Raw genomic sequence first — 25,835 nt, forward strand, 5'->3', positions numbered from 1 at the left:
GATTCATTGGTGAGGCCTCATTTGGAATATTGTGTAGAGTTTTGGAGGCCATATCTCACTAAGTACATCAAAAGACTTGAGGTGGTTCAGAGGACGGCAACAGAAATGATATGTGACTCACGCCAAAAAATGTATGAAAAGAGACTTGAAGATCTCAAAATGTATACAGTAGAGGAAAGGAGGGATGGGAGATGTGATATAGACATTTAAATACTTGAAAGGTATTAATATGCAAACTAATCTTTTTCAGAGATGGGGACGAGGTCATGAGTTGAGGTTGCAGAGTGGGAGACTTAGAAGCAATATCAGGAAATGCTTATTCACAGAAAGGGTGGTGAATGCCTGGAATGTTGTTCCATGGGAGGTTGTGAACACAAAAACATTGACGGAATTGAAGAATGTGTTGGATAAACACAGAGGAACACTATATAGAAAAAGGATGGAATGCAATTAAAGGAACACTTAAATGTCCTCATAACTGGAGTGAGCTTTGACAGCAGCTTCAGAAGTTGGGAAGTAAGACATGCCAGGCAGACTTCTATAGTCTGAGTCCTGTAAATGGCAAAAATAGTTCAGGATGAATACTGGCCTGGGCTTTGATGGCAACTCCAGTAGTTGGGAAGTAGGATCGGTGCCAGACAGACTTCTATAGTCTGTGCCCAAAATTGGCAGAGAGAGAGATTAAGTACACCAGTGTTTATTCATGAAGAAGTGGAACCTATGCAGATTCAACTCTGGCCACCTTGTTGGGTAGACTAGATGGACCGTGCAGGTCTTTATCTGCCATCATTTACTGTTACCATGTCTGTATAATTAGAACAATGATCTTGGTTCTGAAACCAGAGTAGAGCAGAGCAACTGGAGTTTGATGATACAAAACTATTCAAGGTTGTTAAAACACATGCAGACTGTGAAATATTACAGGAAGACCTTAGGAAACTGGAAGACTGGGCATCCAAATGGCAGATGAAATTTAATGTGGACAAATGCAATGTAATGCACATTGGAAAGAATAATCCGAATCAGAGTTACCTGAGGCTAGGGTCCATCTTGGGGGTCAGCACTCAAGAAAAAGATCTAGGTGGTGTTGTAGATAATACGCTGAAATCTGCTCAGTGTGTGGCGGCGGCCAAAAAAGCAAACAGGATGCTAGGAATTATTAGGAAAGGGATGGTGAATAAGACCAAAAATACTATAATGCCTTAGTATTGCTCCATGATGCGACCACACCTTTAGAAAAGGTTCAAAGAAGAGCGACCAAAATGATAAAGGGGATGGAACTCCTCTCGTATGAGGAAAGGCTGAAGAGGTTAGGGCTCTTCAGCTTGAAAAAGAGATGGATAAGGGGAGATATGATTGAGGTCTACAAAATCCTAAGTGGTGTAATACGAATAGAAGTAAATCGATTTTTTTACTCGTTCCAAAAGTACAAAGACTAGGGGACACTCAAGGAAGTTATATGGAAATACTTTTAAAACAAATAGGAGGAAATATTTTTTCAATCAATGAATAGTTAAGCTCTGTAACTCTTTGCCAGAGTATGTAGTAACAGCAGTTAGCGTATCTGGGTTAATAAAAGGTTTGGACAAATTCCTAGGGAAAAGTCCATAGTCTTCTATTGAGACAGACATGGGAAAGCAACTGAACAGTGCTGAACTCTCTGGTAATGACTCTGTAGCAGGCAAACTCTTCTAATTTAAGAAATTCAAATTGTTGTTTTGGGTCAAAAAGTAAGAAAGATTTACCCTCAAAAATAACCAAACATACACAAGGAAATTTCAGATTATAGTTCGCTTCAAGAGCCAGGGTTCTAGACCTTAAGGCTGGAAAGGCCTGATGTCTCTTCTGCATACTTCTTGACAAATCAGGAAATACAGGAATCTCTGACGCAAAAAAAATGATTTCATTCAAGTGACCAAAGTAAATAGCCAAAATTCGATCTTGATCAGGTTCCAACGCAAAAATAACAGTCACATTTGATCTCTGTGTAACCACCTCCAAAGATGCCTCAAGGAAGCTGGTCAGGTCCATAGTAGCTATCTTCCCACCTTGCTTTCCACCTGCTCTTCTGAAGCCCTAGTGTGTAATGCCAGGATTCACGCCTAATTTTGGGCGCAAGGATTTACACCAACTGAAACCTGGTGTAAATCCTCACACCTGAATTAGGTACAGATCTATCGTATTCTGTAATACAGCCCACAAATTCTTGGAACACCTGTGACCCGCCCATGGTGACGCCACCTTTTTGGATCCACAGGTAAAAATTTACAAGTGCATCTTTATAGAATACTGACTACAAAGATGCGTGCATAAATTCTAATTATTGCCAATTAGTGCCAATCATAGCACTTAATTATCTGAGCTAATTGGCTCATTGTTCAATTAAATTGTGCATGCAAACTGAGCATGTGCCCAAATTTGTGCCCACAATTATTTGCGCCATATATAGAATTAGAGGGTTAGTACCACTGATAAATTAATAACTTCCTATGAAAACTGACCTATGCCATTAAGTTTTGCAACATTTTTTTCATCTTATGCAGTTCTTCCTTTGACAGAAGGAAGCATCTTCTATAAATATTACTTGGATAGCTTAACATCAGAAGACCTTTCCTCACACTTATCATCCAAATAAACAGGACCCAGTACATCAGTAGTGAAAAAGCAGCTGGGCTAGTAAAAAGTGTATCATGGGGAGTCGATTAGACAGGGATCTTATATTCTACTAGTAAAAAAGGCCCGTTTCTGACACAAATGAAACGGGCGCTAGCAAGGTTTTCCTCGGAGTGTGTATGTTTGGGAGAGTGTATGTGAGAGTGACTGTTTGAGAGTCAGAGTGAAAGTGTGAGTGTGTGAGAGAGAGAGTGAGTCTGGGTGTGAGTGTGTTTGTGAGAGAGTGTGTGTGTGAGAATGAGAGTGTGTGTAAGTGTGTATGTGAGACACAGTGTGAGAGAGAGTGTGTGTTTGTGGGCGAGAGAGAGAGTGTGTGTGAGACACAGATTCTCTGTGAGAGTGAGTGTATGAGACCAAGCGAGTGTGTGATTGACTGTGTGGCACATAGAGAGTGAATGTGATACAGTGTGAGACAGAGTGTGTGAGAGTGAGAGTCAGAAAGACATTGTATATGAGAGAGAGAGTGTGAGCCCTGCCCTCCCAATCCATGGCCATCTGTCCCCTGCCCCCTCCATTCATCCTTTTCCAGCAATTCCCCTCTCTCCCTGAGCCTTGCCCTCCCAATCCATGCCCATCCAAGCTCCTCTGTCACCTGTCCCCTCCATTCATCCCTATCCAGCAATTCCCCTCTCTCCCTGAGGCCTGCCCTGCAATCCATATCCATCCATGCCCATCTGTCCCCTCCATTCATCCCTATCCAGCAATTCCCCTCTCTCCCTGAGCCCTGCCCTCCCAATCCATGCCCATCCATGCTCCTCTGTCCCCTCCATTCATCCCTTTCCAGCAATTCCCCTCTCTCCCTGAGCCCTGCCCTCCCAATCCATGCCCATCCATGTTCCTCTGTCACCTGCCCCTTCCATTCATCCCTATCCAGCAATTCCCCTCTCTGCCTGAGGCCTGCCCTGCAATCCATATCCATCCATGCCCATCTGTCCCCTCTATTCATCCCTATCCAGCAATTCCCCTCTCTCCCTGAGTCCTGCCCTCCCAATCCATGCCCATCCATGCTCCTCTGTCCCCTCCCCCTCCATTCATCCCTTTCCAGCAATTCCCCTCTCTCCCTGAGCCCTGCCCTCCCAATCCATGCCCATCCATGCTCCTCTGTCCCCTGCCGCCTCCATTCATCCTTTTCCAGCAAGTCCCCTCTCTCTCTTCCATGACCCCCCTCGCATCCATGCTCCTCTCTCTCCTATGTCCCAGCCTGGCCCGCCCTCTTCTCCCCCCCCCCCTTCGCATCCATGCCCCCCCCTTCGCATCCATGCTGTCGCATCCATGCATCCCTTTTTGTTTTTTTTCTTCTTTTTAAATTTACCTCCGTGGCGGTTCCGGCAGCGAAGCGTCAGGGAAGGAGGCGGTGCTCCCGACGTCTAGCTTTCCGTTCGTTGTGTTCCGCCTTTTTTTGACGTTATCCTTGACGTCAGAAGAAGGCGGAACACAGCGAAGGGAAGGCTAGACGTCGGGAGCGCCGCCTCCTTCCCTGACGCTTCGCTGCCGGATTTTTTTTTTTTTTTTTCCGCCAGAGACGGCTGGCTGGCTTGAAGGCTTCACACCACGAATCCACGAACCCTTCAGCCTGGGAGTGACATCAGATGGCTTCAGAACGTTGTCCTCAGAACGTTGAGGGTGCGTTTTATTATATTAGATGTGTACCAGCACTAGGGATTTAAAAGTGAAGGATGTCTCATTCACACCAGCAATGTCTTTTCCATAAACTAAAATCAACCTTGAGCAATCTGCTTTTTGTTCCCAAGGCAACAATTCACTATCTCTCTTCTGTTGAAAAAAAAGTGATATGGAATGGGGCTACAAACCATTAGGGGCCTATTTACTAATGGACTTTTATCAGCAACTCTTACAAGAGAGTTATTAGCAATGCTAAAAAGAATTAGAACACAGGCAATGATCAATTAATTGCACACATATAAATGCATGCAAAGCAACCATTATTAAAATAATCAGGATCACAATCCACATTAGGACTTAAAAAGTTAACTATACCTCAGAGGTGTAGTTAATGCTGTCAAGCCCCTATACCCATCAAAAGTAATAAAACCTAGGGAAGGTAGCCCCAAGAATACCCTTAACTCCCTCCCCCACATCAGCAAAGTAAGGATCGTATTTAAGTATTTCTCCCCTTCCCTGGAAGTTGTCCCAAATTCCTTAACAGATGTCCTCTGGTAACCCCTATCCCTGTCTTCAAACCCTGTCACCCTGCTGGATCCCCTTTCATAGTGGATGCCCCTTTCCCTAGCACAGAAGTCCCTTAGGCAGGTTCCATGTCCAGTAGCTTCTACTATGCCAGTGCCCAAATTCAGAATAGTGCTAGTTGGCCCAAAGCTCTCCTTTGCCCCTCAAATGTGGGCCAAAGGGGAGCTATAGCCAGCCAGTACCATTTGGAATTTCAGTGCCAGCAGGGCAGCAAATGACTGACCAATGCTTCTGCCCTGAAAACTTTGAGGATGCCTTTTAAGATAATGGGAGGAGGATATGGGAGGTCACAGCAGGGGACTTCAAAAGATGTTCTAGATTTGGGTAGTGGTTAAGCTTTGCACCAAAAGCTAAGATTTTACAGGAGAATGAGTGTTTGCTGAGGAATGGGAGGGGGTTGTGCTCATGAGGGGTGTTGTCTGGAAGGAAATGCTCAGGTCTCGTGGCCATTTTATTTTTGTCAGGAACACATGCTAACTGCATGTAAGAGACACGCTAAAGGCTTAATGCCGTTTAGTAGATCCTGTATTTATGGGGCAGGATGTAAGACATGTGAAAAACAAGCATTAAACTACATCTTTAATGCTCTTTAGTAAATAAGCATTGTGTAAAAGCAGAATATATTTTGTAAAGGGTCATCACTTGTATGGTTAAAAATTACACATTCCAAATCATCACATTTCTTTGATCTGCTGTAGGATCTTGTTTTAGAACTATTGAAAGAAGCCATGACTGCTGGCTCGGGCGCCACAAAGGGATTTCTAATTGACGGCTTTCCATGGGAGGTGAAACAAGGAGAATTATTTGCATGCAAGGTAAGTTACTAGACCACGTGACCAGCTTAAGCACTCTTCTCCAGGTAGTAACTGAGAATCCTGATTAGTAAACATAGGTAGCATGTTTTGTTTTCATTCTCCCTGAAGTGAGTTATTTGGATTGCAAGTTTTTTATTTTTAAAATGACACCAAGGGGGTCTTGTACAAAGCCGCGCTAGCGTTTTTAGATCGTGGTAAAAATCAGCTGGCGGTAAACACTGAGACGCCCAAAGGAATATAATGAGTCTGTGTCTACCACCAGCTGATTTTTACCGTGAGTTAAAAACGCTAGCATGTAATTGAAAAAGGATCCCCAAGTGCTCTTTTTTTCCCCCTAAAACCTGTTAGGTACTAGGAGATGCAATAACTGACTATCCATTTGTACCACTAGGAAACTTTGTCATAAGTGTACTTGTCAAGTTTTTTACATCTTGGTTAGATCAAGTAAAACATTACTGTCATTTTTGATTGCAAATAGTCCACATAGGACTTTATTTTTTTTTTGTGTAATGACTTGACAATAAACATCAGCCCTAAACATGTCTTGTGCAAAGCATTAACAGTTGCTGATAAGAGGAAGGAAAACATGATTGATTTATCACTGCAGGTTAATGTCTACCACAGAGTCCTGACTATTGATTGCTCCGATCTCCCTACATCAAGGCCTGTATTGAATTTGTTTCAGACCAGCACTGTGCTAAATGTGTAACTAGTTAGTGTCCTGCAGACATGCTACTTGTGGTACTGCCTGACCCCCTGCAGCACATAGAGCTGAACACGTAAATCAGAAGTTGATATCTCACTAGTAATGTTTCCTGGGAGAGGCTATTAAAGCGTAAAGCACAGATACTGATCTCTCACATGAATCTGAAAAACAGCAACAGTTCTGCACACTTCAAATTATTGAAAAGGCTTGTTAGCCAGTTCATCCACTTCCATTTCTGCCTTTACAAACTGGAATGACTGGCTCTTGCTGCATAATACAGTATTTGGCACTGAAATAAAACAGCATGCGCCTTCATTTTCTCCTATGTGCCTCTGCCTTTCATATTTAGAGTGCCAGTTGTTTTGCAAAGGAACCTCTTTGTTCATCGCACCTGAATAATTACTTTCATTGCATCTGGTGTATATGTATTAGCCTTGCACAATGCGGTGAACACAGTCAATGCTATATAAAGTGAAACATAAGGATAGGAGATAAGAAAAGTACCCAGTGACCCATTAAGGTTACTTCTCCTCCTGATCTTACAGATATAGCTATTCTAAATTAATTTACTTCAAATATTTGGCAAACCTGGTCTTGAATAACTTACAGTAGCCTGAATTGGAGTCTCTGGCAGGCGGATCAACTGTGTGTTCTCTAGGGAGAAAAGGAATTTCCCAGGGATCAGCTAAACCCACCTTTAGCAAATGCAAGGCTCTGTGCCCAGCCTGTCTCTCTTCCCTTGCACAACATACAGGCGATCAGTGCAGGTTTATAAATCCATGCTACTTCTTCGCAAATCCAAAGCAAATGTTGACTCCAGATGTAGGTCTTATTTTTCTTTCTAAAGTGGGGAGCTAACGTTTGCATTTCTCCACAGACAGGATAGGCGTAATGAGACAGGCTATGCTGAAATGACCTTGCAATGAAAACCGTGATACATTTTGGCTAAAAAAAGAAAAAGCCAAGTCAGTCTGTGCAAATGGGAAGAAAAACAGCAGCTTCCTATTATTGGCTTTGAATCACTGCCTCCAGCTGACATATCATGGAGACGTTCCTTTTCTTAGCGCATTTATATATTTTTTTTTGCTTGTCATCCTTAATGAGTTTTGAAGATCATTTTGAATTCTGAAAAATTAAGGTCTGTAAGTAAACGCATATGGCTCTGCCATCTGCTTTACGTTGTTAGTCCTTATGCACTTGGGATGTTCAAGAGGATGCTGAATACTTCCGCAGTAACTTAGGAGTCTTTTGCTAAGCTGCATTAAAAGAGGTCATGTGCTATGATTAGCGCGTGGGTTTTCCCATGCACTGAGGCCCCTTTTAACATGGCTGTGAATTAGCCGCATTTCTATTTTTTCCAAATTAGCTCATGGCCATTAGCATGTGAGCCCTTACTGACTGTTCTGCACCTTTCACTGGGTATGATTGCAGCATAAACCACATCACTATGAGAAAACTCAGAACTCTTGAACGAAACTCATTTTTAATGCAATAATCAAACAAAGAAAAACTAACTTACAGTTCAGATATGCTGGACAAGAGTTTTTGCCTTGCAAACTGGGAGTCTGTTCTCCACCGGCTCTCTTTCCATGCAAGAGATAAGCTGGGAGTAATTCAACAACACACTGAGTAGTAATGCTGTTTATCCTTTTACACTGATAAAATCTTGATAGAATCACAGTAGCTTGAAGGGGGTCATACAGTAATATACAGCATGGGTAGTTTTAGTTCACAGAGGAGCAGTGGCGTAGCCAGACCTGACATTTTGGGTGGGCCCAGAGCTAATATGGGTGGGCACTATATAAAAGTCTGCCCAGCACTATCCCCGCCTCCCAACCACCAGCTCTGGCACAGACCGTATAAGTCTGCCCAGCGCTATCCCCACCTCCCATACACTGCCCTATTGAAGATCGCTGTGGTCAAGGGAAATTAATCAATCCCCTAAAGCAGCAGATGTGAAATGAGGATTCCTTGGGATGTGTAACAGCTATGCATTGGAAGGATCTGAATAAGTAGTGTTTGAAAAAATATAATTTGAAAATATTGAGAAACTGAAGTCATCTGCATAGCTGACATTACTGTTCTGTTCTGAATTGTTATTGGCATTTCTTCTTCCCATACAGTTGCACCATTAGTGGAGTTTTTTTCTGACCTCCCATGGCTGGTATGTCTGCAATGCTAGTTAAGAAGCAGTTATTGACTTGCTGAGGTCTTTTTTTTTTTTCTCCACTGTTTTGAGTGATTGAGTATCCACTGAAGGAAAGCTACATGACAGTCTCTAGAAGCACTGTTTGAAAATTTCTGTAATTGAGTTTCTAGCTCCAGTGGTAAATAATCAATACATCAGACTACCAGTAGGGCAGATGCACATACTACTATCAGCACTCATGACAGCTAGTAATATTTTTACTACGATGGCTGCCTTTTTAGCGCAGGAGATATTAGCATGGATCCACACTGTCTACCACGAAATAAACCCTGCACTAGCTGCTTACTATAACTTAGTAAAAGAGCTCCAAGATTGATATACAGCCTCAGACATAGCCCTTTACCCACAGCACTGCAATCATTTCAACTACATGCAAAGCTATAATGTGGTAATGGGCAATCTGATGTACGTGTGTGTTTCCTGGTGCATCATGTTGTTGCTGTTTTTATTATATCACCGTGCAGCGTTCAACACAAACACAATCACCTACTGTCCCAGCACATACCTCTGTTACAATGGTGGAGCGATACACGTCCGTGCTGTACGTCCATCCGTCCAGGCATTTCTCCGTCTCTATCTCGGACACGTTCACGTCCAGCCCTGGCAGCAGCCCCTGGGCAGAGAAATTGAGCACCCGGTCTAGCCGGTACTGCCAGCACATGCTGTCTACCGCCACCCCGTCCACCATCTTCTTAGGGATGCTGACCTTCCTCCACGCCTCGCTCAGGTTAGTGGTGGCCGGCACCAGGCAACGGTGTTCGGGAGATGCGGCCAGGAACACCACCACAAAGCCGTTGGGGATGATGCTGAGCAGGAAGAAAATGAACTGCTGGAAGGGTCCCCACTGGCCCAGGAAGCCGGTCACCTCGTCGTAGTCCCGCATGACCCAAGGAGCACGTGTCTCTGGAGAGGTCAAGCGCCCTAGCGGAAGGGGAGGGGTGTGTGTGTAACGGACAAATGTGGCGAACAGCTGACGGACTCCGCGCTACCGAAGGCGGTACGACCGCTCCCCCCACGGGCTTCTGTTCTGAGAGGCAGTGAAAAGGCCACGGGATGGGAGGCACCGGTGGGCGGGCATCGGAACCTGGAGAGAGCTTAGCCAGAGCGCGAGCGGGTGCCGTCTCCGTGGTATGCGCTGCTGCTGCTGCAGTGTGTGTGCGCTTGGGTGGGCGGGCCTGGGCCAAAATTGGGTGGGCCTGGGCCCACCCAGGCCCACCTGTAGCTACGCCCCTGCAGAGGAGAATGCTGCAGACTAACAGACCCACTGGGAAGAGAAGAGAAGAAAGGGAGGCCAATAGCCCAGCATGCACAGAGAACAAGGCAAGCCAATCTGAGAGAGCCTGTTTCAGGGAACGATGGGATTACAGGAATTTGTAGTTCAAGGGCACAGTGCCATCGAATTACAGATAATGTAAGCTGGTATAAACAATGCCTTATAGATAGATAGATAGATAGATAGATAGATAGATAGATAGATAGATAGATAGATAGATAGATAGATAAGCAACAAACAGCCTGCCTCCATGCAAATGGGGGCAGAACTCCAACACCTATTTAGTAGGCGCAAAGGGCTTACACACTAACCATATGCTAATCGGTTGGCATGCAGCAAAGTAGCTGCCTACTCTCTGCCCCTCCAAACACACCCCACAGTAATGTATTTTAGCACACAGGAGACATGTGTTAGTGCCTACCGCCGCTTAGTAAAAGGACCCCTTTATGATTAAATATTCTTCTACAACGTTGCAGCTTTTCATAAAAGATATGATGACTAAGCTTCTGTAGCTTATCACTTCAAGTTGAGCTTTCTAAGGTATAAGACCACACTACAGAAACCTTTTAATTCTGAATATCAAAGTTGAATATAATTTAGAACATATTTTAGAAGTCCTATGCACATTTCTGACATGAATTAACCAGCATTTAGATGTGGATGTTGTATAATTCCCAATTTTACAATGCTGGGGCCTACATGTCTAAAATTGAAAAACGAGCATATAGCAAGAGGGCATGGGGGCATCTTTTGGATGGGATTAATGAGAGCCAATCAAATAGACATGTATTTCCCACGCCTACCAATGGAATTCTTTTCTGTTTTCTAGTTTTATGGTTTTTTTAGCCTACAATGTAAACCACCCTGACCTGTTTGTTGGGAAAGGGCAGTATAACAAATTTTAATGACTATAATATATTTCCAAAAACTTTGTCAGGATTTACACCTGCTTCCTGGATGTCTAGTTTGAGCAAAATGCTCCTTTTGTGCAGTGCTCCCTGGCGAGATTAGGGGAAGTCACCTCTTTACTCCCCCAGTGTTTCTTGACCTCCCCCCCCCCCCCAATAAGAAAGTAATATTGGTAAAGGATATCAGGCTCTGTGACAATTTCAGCAACATAAACATATATGTTTGTAAAATGGCTAATATATGTGATATCATGCATGTTATGGTGCCGTGTTGTGCCTGTTAACATTTTGGACATTGATGCTTGTGAAATGGATGCTCCAACCACACATAACCGGTGCAAAAGGTCTGTTCCTGGATGTCTTTTAGAATAGGCTCTAAGTCGACAGATCCTGTTCTAAAATACTAACAGAACTTGAGATGTCCCGACCTGGATATCTTGATTTTGCTTTGTATGTCTTTTCTGAAATGCCACTCTTAATGAAATGTGTGACTGTGCAAATTAAACTGAATAAAGATGTGTTCTGAAGTTGTCCATGACTTTTTCCGCCATTGAAAACTTGGAAATAGGCCAATTTGTATCCCTTCATCTGTATTTTTCTTACCTACTACAGATAAGGGAGCCTAGTCTTGTGCTCTTCATGGATTGTTCTATGCAGACCATGACTAAGCGTCTTCTGAAGAGGAGTAAGACCAGCCCGCACATGGATAATGCCACAGAAACCATCAAGAAGAGAATTGAAGCCTACTACCAAGCAAGAGAGTCTGTCATTTCATATTATCAAACAAGAACACTCTTGCACCAGGTAAACAATTGTCAATTTTCAAAGGGTTTATGCTCCTAACTGTGAGAATTAGGATCTTAAATTGGCCTCTAAAAATTTACTAGGACTGAGTTTCTAAATTTATGCTCAAAATTTCACTAAACTCCTAAATTTTGGAAGGTAATAGGGAAGATTTAGGGCAGGGAAAACTATTAGGAGTTTAGCATTAATTTTCAGCACTAGGCACTTAAATTAGGCCTTACATATAGGAAAATGAAGCAGCATAACTTTTAAGATCCTAGGATCCTATGATTGCCTGAAAATAGGGGGAGGGGGACAAACAAACTTAGACATCTAACTTAGGAGCCTGAATTTAGGAGATCAGCATTTTTTAAATCTCAGCCCAGTGATCTTAAAGCATGAGAGAGGGATCCCTCCTCTCCTCAGAATCCTATGAAGTATTCCTCCTCATTATGAATTTGACCTATGTAGTGTAAATCTAATTCAAACACAATATTTGTCTGCTAGCCAAACTATTCATTACAAAAAGCTTCTTTCACATTATGGGTGAAATTCAGTAAATGGTGCCCGAAGTTAGGCCCTGGGAAGATCTCTGCTCTGCATGGAGTGCACTTTGCAGAATACTAGCTTAGCTCGGATCTCGCACCTAACTTTGGGCATGGCACTTAACACCTGCCAAAACCTGGTGTAAATGCTGGCAGTCATCTAATGGAAGTTAGATGCAAAAATGATATTATTCTGTAACATTGCATCTAGATTGTAGGAACACCCCTGAACCACCCATGCCCCTCTCGTGGCCACATCCCCTTTTAAGTTGCATACTATGAATTATAGGCACAGTGTTACAGAATTAGGTACAGAGCAGATCTGTGCATAATTTGCAATTATTGCCAATTAAGTGTTTGTTAATACCAGTTATTAATTGTTAATGCCTAATTTTAGCTAATTACTTTGCATGCATTTCTGTGACACCCAAATTTCTTCTCCTCTTCCCCCATTCTCTATTTCTGTGGATCTCTCATCCTCCCTGTCTCATCAGCTTGTAAACTTGTGGTCATCTTCTCATCAGCTCGTAACCTTGGGGAGTACTTCTCCCTCACTCACCTCTACCCCATGAGCAATAACACAACTTGCTGGTGAGCAGCACCAAGCTCTTATCATGGCTTCTGGACCTCACTGCTTCTGTCATAGCTTCCATAAGTGACCCCTTCAGTTTTGCTTGCAGGTCTACAGCTCACACTTCTCCCCCCCCCCCCCCCCCCCCCCCAGGGTTCAGCAGCTACCTCCACTCTCAATACCCCTTCTACTATATGGGTTTCTGCCAGGTACTTGTGAGCTGGATTGGCCACTGTTGGAAACGGGATGCTGGGCTAGATGGACCATTGGTCTGACCCAGTATGGCTATTCTTACATTTTTATGTACGTTAAAGGTGGTCTTCTGATGGTTCGGGGAGTGGCATCATTGCACATATGCTGCCTGTGGTCTAGTCCAAAGCTTTCCCTCTGGCCCATCCCACCTCGTCTGACATTTCATGTTTCTGCCTGGGTGGGGCAGGTCAGAGGGAAAGCTTTGAATCAGCAGCAGGCAGGTAGACTGACGTGGGGGGGGGGTGATGTTGAATCACAAATGGGGGCAAAAATGTGAAATTGCACCCTAGAAAGGAGTTGGGAATGGAAGAGAGCAGAAGAGATGTTTGGAGGAGACAGGAGACACTGCAATGTGATTCGTTTTTTTAATCGTGATTAATGATTTAGGGCCCTGTTTACTAAACCAAGCTGTAGGCACTCTGTTTTTAGCGCGTGATAAAAATTAGCGCACGCTAACACTAGAGACACCCATAGGAATATATGGGTGTCTCTAGCACCTATGGTGCAGTTTAATAAAGAGGGCCCCTAATGCATTAATCACAGCATTAACTGCGATTAACTGCGATTAAAGTGCAGCCCTAGTCAGCATAGGCCCAGCTCAGATCACAGGACATGAGGAGAGTGGTTTATAATATGAAGGGAAAATAAAGGAAAGAAGTTTGAAGTAAAACTGAGAACTGGTGCCTCAACACAAACTGAAGTCTGTAAAAGTCTGAGTTGTACATACACAAAAAGTGTATTACTTAATATAAGTTGCAGGAGCCTGATGTGAACACAGCCGTGGCCAACCTGTCACAGCCACTTACCTTAAAAAGGCTTTTCAGAAACAAATAACTGTAAAAAGTGCTTACTGTCTCTCTCTCTCACAGATACAGGTCCTGCTACAATTTAAACAAGATACCATGTGCTACCATGTTTATCTGCACTTCCAGTGTCACATGACCTTCTCAAAAAAAACATTAAACCACTCCTTTTTAATATATATATATATATATCTTTATTAAGAGCCAACAAAGTATTAGCTTGAACATATCACAAAAGCAAGGAGAGAAACCAAACAGATTATAGTAGTACTTGAACATAAATCAAAGAGTACAGAATGGACTGAATTCTGTATATGACACTGAAAAATCAGCACAGATAAAAATTGGCAGTAAGCGCTAAATGGCATTCAGAGTTGGGCTCTAACAACTACAGGAGAATACAAACTCTAAAGAAAATATTCCAACCTAATAAGAGGAGTTTGATTTATATATATAAAGTTAGTTTGAAGGTGTCCCTTTAAACTGATGGAAAAAAATTCCAACCTATGCAAAACATATATATCAAATGGAACCTCAAACCTCCTAACAAGGGACAATACTAAAGTATTCACAACACCTTGTATAAACAGGAGTAGGTTAATATCATAGGTTCCTACTAGGAAGGAAAAAGAGAAAAAAAAACCCAGACGCAAAAACTCATACTACATGAGAAAAACGAATGGGATGAAAAACTCTCTTTCCCTCTTGTAAATAGCAGTTAAGCGAACACCAAAAACGACCCCAACCCAAGAGAAGACTACCTATAAGGAGCCCCCCCCCCCCCCCCCGGGAGGAAAAAAGAACCCTAAAGATTAACAAGGAAACTGAAATAACAAGGGCAAAAACTTACATACCCACTCTTGCCTAGTAAAGCATACAACAAGCATGCCAAATACAGTAGCTAAAAAGTTACTTAGCTTTATCCAAGCAGGGCAGCTTCCACAATGTCCTTTGTTGCTATCTTTGCTGGAAATACTGGCAGTCAAAAATTCTCCCCAAGGACTCCGTCCGGAGCCTTGCAAAAATTCTTCAACCAACGAAAAAATGCCAACCCTCCAACAAGAGCGCCTTGTTTCGCCAACCTCGTGGCTGCTTCAGGAAGGGCGCTTCAAATCCATCTAATATTGAAAAACAAAAACGACTCTGGAAACTGAGTCTCTGTCGTATGGATACCAAAGATGGTACAGGAGCATCTTTGTACCATCTTTATTGGTATCTCACTAAGCCAATACAAAATAATTGTTCTCTCTGGAGCAGGTTGTCACCCACTAGCCAGACGCACAGACTGAATAACAAAACTGCTCAGCAAAAACTTAGCCATCACATATATACTCTTTTAAGTTTTGTTTCTCCTAAATCATGTGATTTTCCCAAAACTAACTTATGGTCATATATGGATTTTCCTGTTTCCTTCCATCACACAATATAGTAATATACAAAAATGGCAATTTCCTGTTTTCTACCATCCTCTCCTACTTGTGTTCACATGCACACTTTGTGGCAATTGGTTAATTCCTTATCAGTAACTTGTGCTCACAGCATGCAAAAACCATGTAGCATACAAGTAGTATGAAACACCTGGTGTCCTTGTTCTCTGAACACATATTTCCGTTGGAACATCTTGGAGTCTGCAGAGTCCTCAGTCTCTCATCACCATCAAGGTTATATCCATGTGTGTCTGCTATATATGGGCTGCATAGCCTCATTTCCTCCCAAGTGTCACCTTGACATGTAACATGTACTTTCCATTTACTGAGAAAGCACTGTACATAAGTACATAAGTAATGCCACACTGGGAAAAGACCAACCAGCTTATTTTCGAAAGAGAAATATGCCCAAACTCCGACCTAAATCGGGAGATGGACGTCTTTCTCTTGTGGGTGCCCAAATCGGTATAATCGAAAGCCGATTTTGGGCGTTTCCAACTGCACTCCGTCGCAGGAATGCATAAAGTTGATGGGGGCGTTTTGGAGGCATGGTGAAGGCGGGACTGGGGCGTGGTTATCGACTGAGGAGAGATGGGCGCGCTTGGCTGATAATCGAAAAAATAAAGGCGTTTTTAGCCAGAATTTAGGACACTTTTCTGGACCCTGTTTTTTCACGAACAGGTCCCAAAAAAGTGCCCTAAATGACCAGGTGACCAACGGAGGGAATCGGGGATGACCTCCCCTGACTCCCCCAGTGGTCACTAACCCCCTCCCACCAAAAAAACCCAAACTTTAAACACTTTTTTTCCAGCCTCTATGCCAGCCTCAAATATCATCCCTAGCTCCATGACAGCAGCATGCAGGTCCCCCCTAGCAAATTTAGTTTAGTTGGTGCTGCCCGGACCCATGCAGAGAGCAAAAATCGGAAGAAAAAAAAACATGCAAGTGCAGTTGGGGACGTCCAAATTAAAAATTATTAATAAAGGAGATTTGAACCAGCCACCTTCTGATTCCTAGGCTAGTGCTCTAAGCACTGCACCAAATGAATCAGTTGTTTAGACACCCTTCCCTTTCCATTAAGTCCCTCCAAGTTTCTGTCAGCCAATCACAGCTCGTTTAGCTGATGCTTACTACCCTGCTAGCGCATGAGATCTTACCGCTAAGTCAATGGGTAGAGGTAAGATCTCAGGCTGAAAATGAACACGCACTGGTTTTAATTTTGCTGCACGGCCATTTTCAGCCACACAAAAAAGGCCTTTTTCCCAGGCATGCTGAAAAATGGACCTGCATGTGTCTAAAACATGAGCCTACACCAGCGCAGCCCACTTTTCAGTGCACCTTAGTAAAAGGGCCCCTTAATGCTGTAGGCTAGTCAAAAATGCTAAAATCAGGGGTCTCTCACAAAATTACACAAAACTCATATCAATCAGTAAAGGACCATCATAGAAGCTGAACCACATCAATTTTATAATTTTATCACTTTCCAGATGCATAAAAATGGCAGTAAATGCCATGTATTCCAGCACTGCGTTGTAATGACATGTATGATCCATCTAAGGCATTGTACCAACTGTGGAAGCCTCAGGAGCTGCGGGGCTTCATTTAAATAAGTAGAAAAAATAAAAACCTACATTGGTAACCTTAGAAATGACCATTTTGTGAAAAAAAAAACAATATAAACATGGTTCCCCGTGTTCTTAAAAGTATAAAACCAGAAATAAACCCATAAGTAAAATTGGGATAAATGAATAAATAATACATACATAAATTAGAAAAACCTTATTACAGCGAGTGTGAATCAATAAAAAAAATAAAAATAAATGTGAACAAAGAATAAAATGAAAAGCATACATAAATAATCAGTACATTAAAGGAATGAGCACATGAAAGTACAGTATTTTATATATACAGTAATGACAGCAGTATAGTACATGAAAATTTGAGGACTAACCAAAATAATATGCATAACTATAATTTATTAATCCATGGAAATAAAATTATAAAAATACTGAAAGATCAAGTTCTTGATTTAAACCAAGCAGATGCACTGTATTAATTTGAAGAATCAGTCTTTTTTCTTACCTTAGCAACATGTAGTCCAAATTTCCTCCTCTCCAAGAATGTACAGGTTATAGTAACACTCAAAATCTATAATCCTCAAGAATGATCCATCTGGACAAATGTTCAACAAGTGGACACACAGCAAGGTAGTTATTGCTCCCTCATCTTCTTGCAAACCACAAAAGCGAAAAAACATATAAAGTTGCAAAAAGGCACCATTTGGGCTGTTCTGAATAGCCTACATATATGCAAGATATGCAAGTTCTTTTTCTGTGTAGTTTGCAGTCAATTTTTAAAATCATTTAACGTAATATACGCATGCCTGCTCATTTCGTACTTCCTCCTTGAGTAGGTGGCCAATTAGGGACAAAGTCATGTTTACATACACCGTTTTCCTCCCTGATCTCCTGCTTTTTAACCGGCGCTATAGAATCTCAGATGTAATTTTCACTCAGCAGAGGACTGCAGTTTTTCCTGCAGGACAATTGATCTGGGGAAATGGATTTGAAAATTGTTCACTTGGTGTCCACAATTCCCTTGAACTCTTATAAATATAGATTTGAATTAATGTCACCGAAATGAAACAAATCAGCTATACACCCATCCCACACTTTATTGCTTTTATAAAACCAAAGGCTATATAAATTGCAAATTTCTAATCAGGCAAGGAGAAAGACCCACAGCCCAAATCGTTCCTTGTAGAATGGGGAGGTGTCTTCAGAAAGGGCTGGGGAGATGGGCTGCAGTAGCTGGCCCTATGGTCAGGATAAGTTTGGTTAGTAGCTGAACATTATTGACAGCATCTTCCTGAAATACTTCTGTGTGACTGTTAGAGTGGAACAGTGGACACATTTCAAGGACCTTTGTTCATCTTGCATCTTTTCACAAAACAAGTAATGGGAAACTGCAGTAAGGCCCCGTCTCTGTAGGAAGAAAAGACCTGAGATGCAGCTGCTTTCTATCTTGATTCTGCCTTTCAATTGCAAGTCTGTGGCCCTGTGACTCAAATTCTCTTCTTTTATGAACATTGCAGGGCGTGCAAGGCATCTTTCATTTCAGATTGGATCTGGAAAGCTAAGTGAGAGTGCTTGACTATGCTCTGCTTGATCGGTCTTCTAATTACCTAGATGCTTGGACTTTTGTATATGAAATTTCAGTCCGTTTTCAAAATCTTTAGCTGATTTTCAGACTTTTATTTGGTTACTTCAAACCTTTTCCAGCTTGAAAGCATTTTAATATACATAAAAACTAACATGGAGAAATCAACTTTAAATATATTAATTTATAGACTGACACATATTAAAATCATGTGTGCATGAATTTTTTTAATGTAAAATTAACAAATCACATTTTTGTTAACAAATGCATATTCCTATTTGACCACCCTCAAGTCTTGGCAAGATGTGTTCAAGTTGTGGTTACTTACAGTAGCTACAAGAGTAGCAGGAGATGTGACCGGCATCATTTATTTATTTAAATCATTTCTGTTCCGAGCTATCTACAATTCTAGGCAGATTACAGAATAAATATGTATAATTAATCAACACATAAAACAATACAATGACAATAATCACTCTAATGACCATCTACATATCAATTTCATATTAGTTGCTGGGGTTTTTTTTTAAACAAATGAGCCTTTAGATGCTTTCAGAAAGATAGAATGTGTTCCTGTTTACGAATGTTAAGTGAGAGAGAGTTCCATAGTTTAGATCCCTTAACCTAAAATTAACTATTTCTTAATTCTAACAAGCTCACTGTGTGGAAAGATGGTACATTCAGTACGTTCTGATCCATTGATTGTAAAGAGTATGCAAAATATTGTTCAATATTTTATAAACCAGCAGTAAAACCTTAAATTATATCCACCATATGACAGGGAGCCAATGAAGTTCATATACAGTTGGTGTAATGTATTCATCCTAGGATATCCTGGTACCAGTCTCACTGTTGCATTGTGCATTACTTGTAGAGCATGCAAAATAAAAACGGGTAACTGCAAAAACAATGAATCTCAATAGTCAAAGCTTGGAATATTTAAACGTTGACATACCAGTATAAAATTATTGGGGTCCTTTGAGTAAGGCCTGGTAAAAGATTTAGGGTCCTTTTACTAAGCTGCAGTAAAAATTGGTCTGCGGTAGTGCGGGCACATGTTCTTGGCGCATGCTGTGCCATTTTTTACCATGGCTGGGAAAAAAAGGCTTTTTTTAATGGGGGCAGCTTACCTAGCAGTAAGGGCTCATGCACTACACGCGTGGTACTCATGCAGCGTATGCCAATGTGGCCATGCTGCCAGTTACCGCTGGGAATGCTTCCGCTGTAGAAAATAAAAAAAATATTTTCTACCATGGGAAACAACGCATGCCAACTGTGAAATTATCACGCCTGACCAAGCCCGGCGATAGAGCTGATTTTGGCACAGTATGGCTACTGCCACTTTGTGAAAGGGCCCCTAAGCGATTTGCCCAAGATCACCAGGAACAGTAGTGGGATTTGAACCTGGCTTTTGCTAGTTGTCCGGCTATTCCTCCAGTCCAGGAGGAGTACCCCAGGGCTACTACCCAGGGGTATTTATCCCAAAAAAATGATCACAGGATAATTACCCAGTGGTAATTCAGATGAATGCACTGGAATCAGTCACACTGGTTATTAGACAAGTAGGAAAATTGTTCTGTTAGTGGGGGGGGAAAAAACCTGATAGGAAGCCTACAAAGCTTTCCTAGTACACTTTCAACATTGAGGAACTTTGTAAAAACAAGGGACCCGATATTCTAAAAAAAAAGCTAGACTGCTAAAGTTGTGCCCTATTTTCAGCCAAACCTAGAAGCCTGAGGGGCCCTTTTACTAAAATTTAAAGTGTGCTAATGGACTTAGCATTTAGGGTGTGCTATTAAGTCCATTTTATACCTAAGGTTGTCTTAAGAAGATAAGAATAGCCATACTGGGGTCAGACCACTGGTCCATCATGCCCTGTATCCTGCTTTCAGTGGTGGCCAATCTAGGTCACAAGTACCTGGCAGAAACCCCTATAGCAGAAACATTCCATGCTACCAATCCCAGGGCAAGCAGTGCGGATTCCGTTAGCACGCACTAAGCTTTAGTAAAAGGACCCCCTAAGTTTCCAGTAGAAAATTCATCTTGATTAAGAAGCTTAAAAATTATGCTTATAAATATAACAGGAGGAAGTGGTGTGCATGCTGGTGTGCTACTGCTAGCTTTTTTTTTCCAATCCAGCCAGCAGACCATCCTCTGGCCTCAGTCTCTCAACCACAACACTGGCCGCATTATTAAATTGCCATGACAGCGCAGATGTGAGGACCTGCCCCTGCACGTGTGCATACATCAGGTCCTGGGCCTATTCCACCATGTACAACTGCTCCTACACACCACCTCTCTTTGCACTCTGGAAAACACATTGTTTTACTGGTGGGGGTGGAGCAAAATGAGCCTCCTTACTTACCGTATTTTTCGGACTATAAGACGCACCGGACCATAAGACGCACCTAGGTTTTAGAGGAGGGAAATAGGGAAAAAAAAATTTTCCTTTTTCCCTCCTCTAAAACCTAGGTGCTCCGGTGCGTCTTGTCCGAGTTCGGGATCGCCCTCCCCCCGGCCGTGTCACCACTTCTCCGTACTCACGTCACGCGATCTTCCCTGGTGGTCTAGTGACGTCGGGGCAGGAAAGAGCCCCCTCTTTCCTGCCCAGCGCGCTGCTCTCCGTCCTCCTGTATGCTGCCTGACGGTCTCGGCAAGATTCAAAATGGCCGCCGAGAATTGAAGTCTCGGCGGCCATTTTGAATCTCGCCGAGACCGTCAGGCAGCATACAGGAGGACGGAGAGCAGCGCGCTGGGCAGGAAAGAGGGGGCACTTTCCTGCTCCGACGTCACTAGACCACCAGGGAAGATCGCGTGACGTGAGTAGGGAGAAGTGGTGACAGGGCCGGGGGGAGGGCGATCCCGAACTCGGAGGGTGGGCGGGCGATCCCGAACTCGGAGGGAGGGAGGGAAATCTCTACCTTTGGACTATAAGACGCACCCCCCATTTTCCTCCCAAATTTGGGGGGAAAAAAGTGCGTCTTATAGTCCGAAAAATACGGTATATTTCAATAAGCAGCTTTATTCCATATTGCCACACATTGCATTGAAATCTCTGCATGGTAAGACTTAAGTGTGCCCTTTTGTTAATAGATAAAAAGCTGTGCCTTCAAAACAGCAAAGAGTTTTCAATCACAATTTAAAAAAAAGCCCTGAAAATCAAAAGAAAATCATACATGGAAAACTTTGAGGCCCTTTTACTAAAGCTTACCGCATGCTAAATGCTGCTTGCCCTATTTCAGTGTTTCCCAAGTCGGTCTTGGAGTAGCCCCTTCCAGTCAGGTTTTTAGGATATAAACAATAAATATGCAAGAGAGTTGCATATAATGGAGGCGGTGTATGCAAATCCATTTCATGCGTATTCTTTGTGGATATCCTGAAAACCTGACTGGCAAGGGAGACTCCTGGACCCACGTGGAAAACACTGACAAATGTTATCCTATGAGCCACATAGCACTTAGTAAAAGGACCCCTTTATCCTTACAATTAAAGTAATAAATATATTTTACCTTTCTCTGTTATACATTTCCCACAATTTATTTTTGCAGACTCACTGCCATAACTGTCTGCAACATACCATATGCCAGATTTAATTAAATTTTGACCTATTCTTTTCTATTGACCAGAGATATAAAATCCAATATCTCTATCATAACACCTACTTTTGTCTGTTGAGAAAATATATCAATTTGCTGGAAGCTATGGAGAAAATAAAAGGAGACTAACATGAATTTAATTGCTAGGTAATCAGCTAGGTTTGCAAGTGAATTTCTTTCTTTGCCTCTCCCATGTTACCTTCCTTTATTTGAAAGTTTAGGTACATGAGATTGACAGTGTTCATATAGGAAACTCCCCCACACACACTGCAACCTGGGATGGGGAAATCTCTTATCCATTGCACCTAAGGTCAACTCTGCCAATGTAACTGCAAAACTTGGAGGGAAACATTCATGTTTATTTTATTTATTATTACATTTATACCCCACATTTTCCCACATGTTTGCAGGTTCAATGCGGCTTACAGTAAACCGAAAAGGCTATCGCCAATCCAGCAATATAGTAGGCAGCGAGGATAGAAAGAATAAGGTGTAGAGGGAAAGCGGGAAAGGTAAGAGGGTCCACAGTGGTCCAATTATGTGCTGGTTTGCAGTACTTTAGGTTTTATGTTGGATCCAGGGGGTAGGCCTTCCGGAATAAATTGGTCTTAAGTAATTTCCTAAAGTTGAGATGGTTTTGAGTTGTCTTCACAGCTTTTGGAAGCACATTCCACAACTGGGTGCTAATAAACGAAAAAGAGGAAGCGTAGGTGGATTTATATTTGAGGCCTGCACAGGTAGGGTAATGGAGATTTAGGAATGAACGGCATGTGCTTGATGTATTCCTGGGTGGAAGATTGATGAGGTTATACATGTAGCCTGGTGCTTCTCCATAAAGGATTTTGTGGACTAGAGTGCAGATCTTGAAGTTGATTTGTTCCTTTATTGGAAGCCAGTGCAATTTTGCTCGAATGGGCTTGGAACTTTCGAATTTGGGTTTAGATAATGTTACCTGGTAGGTAAAGGACCCTACATGATCTTAAAAGTTCATATACTACACAACTTTTCTTTAAGGTCCAATATGAAATATCATAGCTTACAGTGTCCTGTCAGTTATATATTGCTAAAAAATCTTTGGCTTATATTTTGAATGTAAAATAAATACAGGTGTCATTGTACAGATCCTTATCAGAGTCCCAAACACACATTACACACTGATACTGGCCCTGAAGCTGATCCTTGGTCTGGCCCTGATGAACATGCATGAGGTATATTCAAGTATATTAAAGATCATGCATGCAAGTGTATTTCATGCATATTCATTAGCAATTAAAACTGCAATAATTTTGAGACAAAATGAAAAAAACAAACAGGTTTGTTTTGTTTCACAATGAAAAAAGAATTCTGGTGAAATTTGTTTTTCTTTCATTTCATTTTCTGTTTTAAGAATATAAGAATAGCCATACTGGGTCAGACCAATGGTCCATCTAGCCCAGTATCCTGCTTCCAACAGTGGCCAATCCAGGTCACAAATACCTGCAGAAACCCAAATAGTAGCAACATTCCATGCTACCATTCCCAGAGCAAACAGTGGCTTCCCCCATCCATCTCAATAACAGACTATGGACTTTTCCTCCAGGAACTTGTCCAAACCTTTTTTAAAACTCAGATACATTAACTGCTGTTACCACATACTCTGGCAGCAAGTTCCAGAGTAAAAAAAATTATTTCTTGTAATTTCATTGAGTGCCCCCTGGTCTTTGTACTTTTTGCAAGAGTGAAAAATCAATTCACTTTTACCCATTATACACCACTCAGGATTTTGTAGACCTCAATCATATCCCCCCTCAGCCATCTCTTTTGCAAGCTGAAGAGCCCTAACCTCTTTAGCCTTTCCTCATATGACCTCATTTTGGTCGCTCTTCTTTGAACCTTTTCTACTTATGCTATATATTTCTTGAGATAGGGCGACCAGAACTGAACGCAGTACTCAAGGTGCAGACGCATCATGGAGCGATACAAAGGCATTATAGTATTTTTGATCTTATTCACCATTCCTTTCCTAATAATTCCTAGCATCCTGTTTGCTTTTTTGGCCGCCGCCGCCACCACACACTGAGCAGATTTCAGTGTATTATCTACAACGACACCTAGATCTTTTTCTTGAGCGCTGACCCCCGAGGTGGACCCTAGCATCAGGTAACTATGATTCGGATTATTCTTTCCAATGTGCAACACCTTGCATTTGTCCACATTAAATTTCATCTGCCATTTGGATGCCCAGTCTTCCAATTTCCTTCCTGCAATATTTCACAGTCCGCACATGTTTTAACAACCTTGAATAGTTTTGTGTCATCTGCAGATTTAATCACCTCACTTGTCGTTCTGATTTCCAGATCATTTATGAATGTTAAATAGCACTGGTCCCATTACAGATCCCTGTGACACTCCACTATTCATCCTCCTCTATTGAGAAAAATGGTCATTCAACACTACCCTCTGTTTTCTGTCCAATAACCAATTCCTAATCCACAACAGAACATTGCCTCCTATCCTATGACTCTTATTTTCTCAGGAGTCTCTCATGCGGAACTTTGTCAAAACCTTTCCTGAAATCTAGATACACTACATCAACTGGCTCACCTTTATCCACATGTTTATTCATGCCTTCAAGGAAATGAATCAAATTGGTGAGGCAAGATGGCTGAACCCATGCTGACTCTGTCCCATTAAACCATGTTTGTCTATATGTTCTGTAATTTTATTCTTTCCACTATTTTGCCTGGCACTGATGTCAGGCTTACTGATCTATAATTTCCCAGATTACCCCTGGAACCCTTTTTAAAAAATTGGTGCTACATTGGCCACCCTCTAATCTTCAGGTACTACAGACGATTTTAATGACAGGTACCCTGGGGTGTATACCATCTGGTCCAGGTGATTTATCACTCTTTAGCTTATCAATTTGGCTCGGTATATCTTCCAGCTTCACTGAGATTTCTTTTATTTCCTCCACATTGTCACCCTTGTAAACCATTTCCGGTACAGGTAGATCTCTTACATCTTCTTCCATGAAGACCACAGCAAAGAATTCCACTATGGCCTTGTCCTCCCTGAGTGCCCCTTTTGCTCCTTCATGATCTAACAGTCCCATGGATTTCCACACAGGCTTTCTGCTTCTGATGTACCTGAAAAAGGTGTTACTATGAGTTTTTGTCTCCGTGGCAAGTTTTTCTTCATATTCTGTTTTAGCCTTCTTTATCGATGCTTTGCATCTAGCTTGACAGTGTTTATGTTGCTTCTTATTTTCCTCATTTGGATTCCTTTTCCATTTTTTGAAGGATATTCTTTTGGCTCTAATAGCCTCTTCACCTTTTAACCATGCTGGCTGTCGTTTGCTCTTCTCTCCACCCTTGTTGATATGTAGAATACATCTGGTCTGGGCTTCCACAATGGTATCTGTAAACAACGTCCATGTCTGATTTAAAGTCCTAACATTTGCGGCCGATCCTTTTAGCTTCTCTTTAACTGTTTTCCTTATTTTGTCATAGTCGCCCTTTCAAAAATTAAATGCTGCTACAGTAGATTTCCTTAGTGACTTCTCTTCAGATATCTGCTCAAATGTGATCATGTTATGATCACTTTCCCAGTGAATCCAACACCATTACCTCATATACCATGCCCTGCATTCCACTAAGGACTAGACCTAAAATAGCTCCCCTTCTTGTTTGTTCTTGGACCAGTTGCTCCAAGAAGCAGTCATTTATTTCATGTAGGAATTTTACCTCCCTAGCACTCCCTGATGTAACATTTTTCTAGTCAATTTTTGGATAATTGAAATCATTCATTATTATAATGTTGCCTAGTTTGCCACCTTTCCTACTTTATTTATTTATTTAACACATTTATACCCCACATTTTCCCACTTAGTTGCAGGCTCAATGTGGCTTACATAATACCGTAGAGG

At 42.0% G+C, this 25,835-nt stretch overlaps 1 protein-coding gene across 1 annotated transcript in view; it reads left to right on the forward strand.

Annotated features, from left to right (window-relative positions):
- The window catches only part of AK5 (adenylate kinase 5), a 346,160-nt gene that overhangs the window by 295,192 nt on the left and 25,133 nt on the right, over positions 1–25,835 (forward strand). The window contains exons 12-13 of the mRNA XM_030207788.1: positions 5,580–5,696; positions 11,405–11,596. Of these exons, the coding sequence (XP_030063648.1) occupies positions 5,580–5,696; positions 11,405–11,596 (309 nt within the window). The remainder of the gene's footprint in view (positions 1–5,579; positions 5,697–11,404; positions 11,597–25,835) is intronic.

Source organism: Microcaecilia unicolor, chromosome 6 (genome assembly GCF_901765095.1).
Source record: "Microcaecilia unicolor chromosome 6, aMicUni1.1, whole genome shotgun sequence".
NCBI lineage: Eukaryota > Metazoa > Chordata > Amphibia > Gymnophiona > Siphonopidae > Microcaecilia > Microcaecilia unicolor.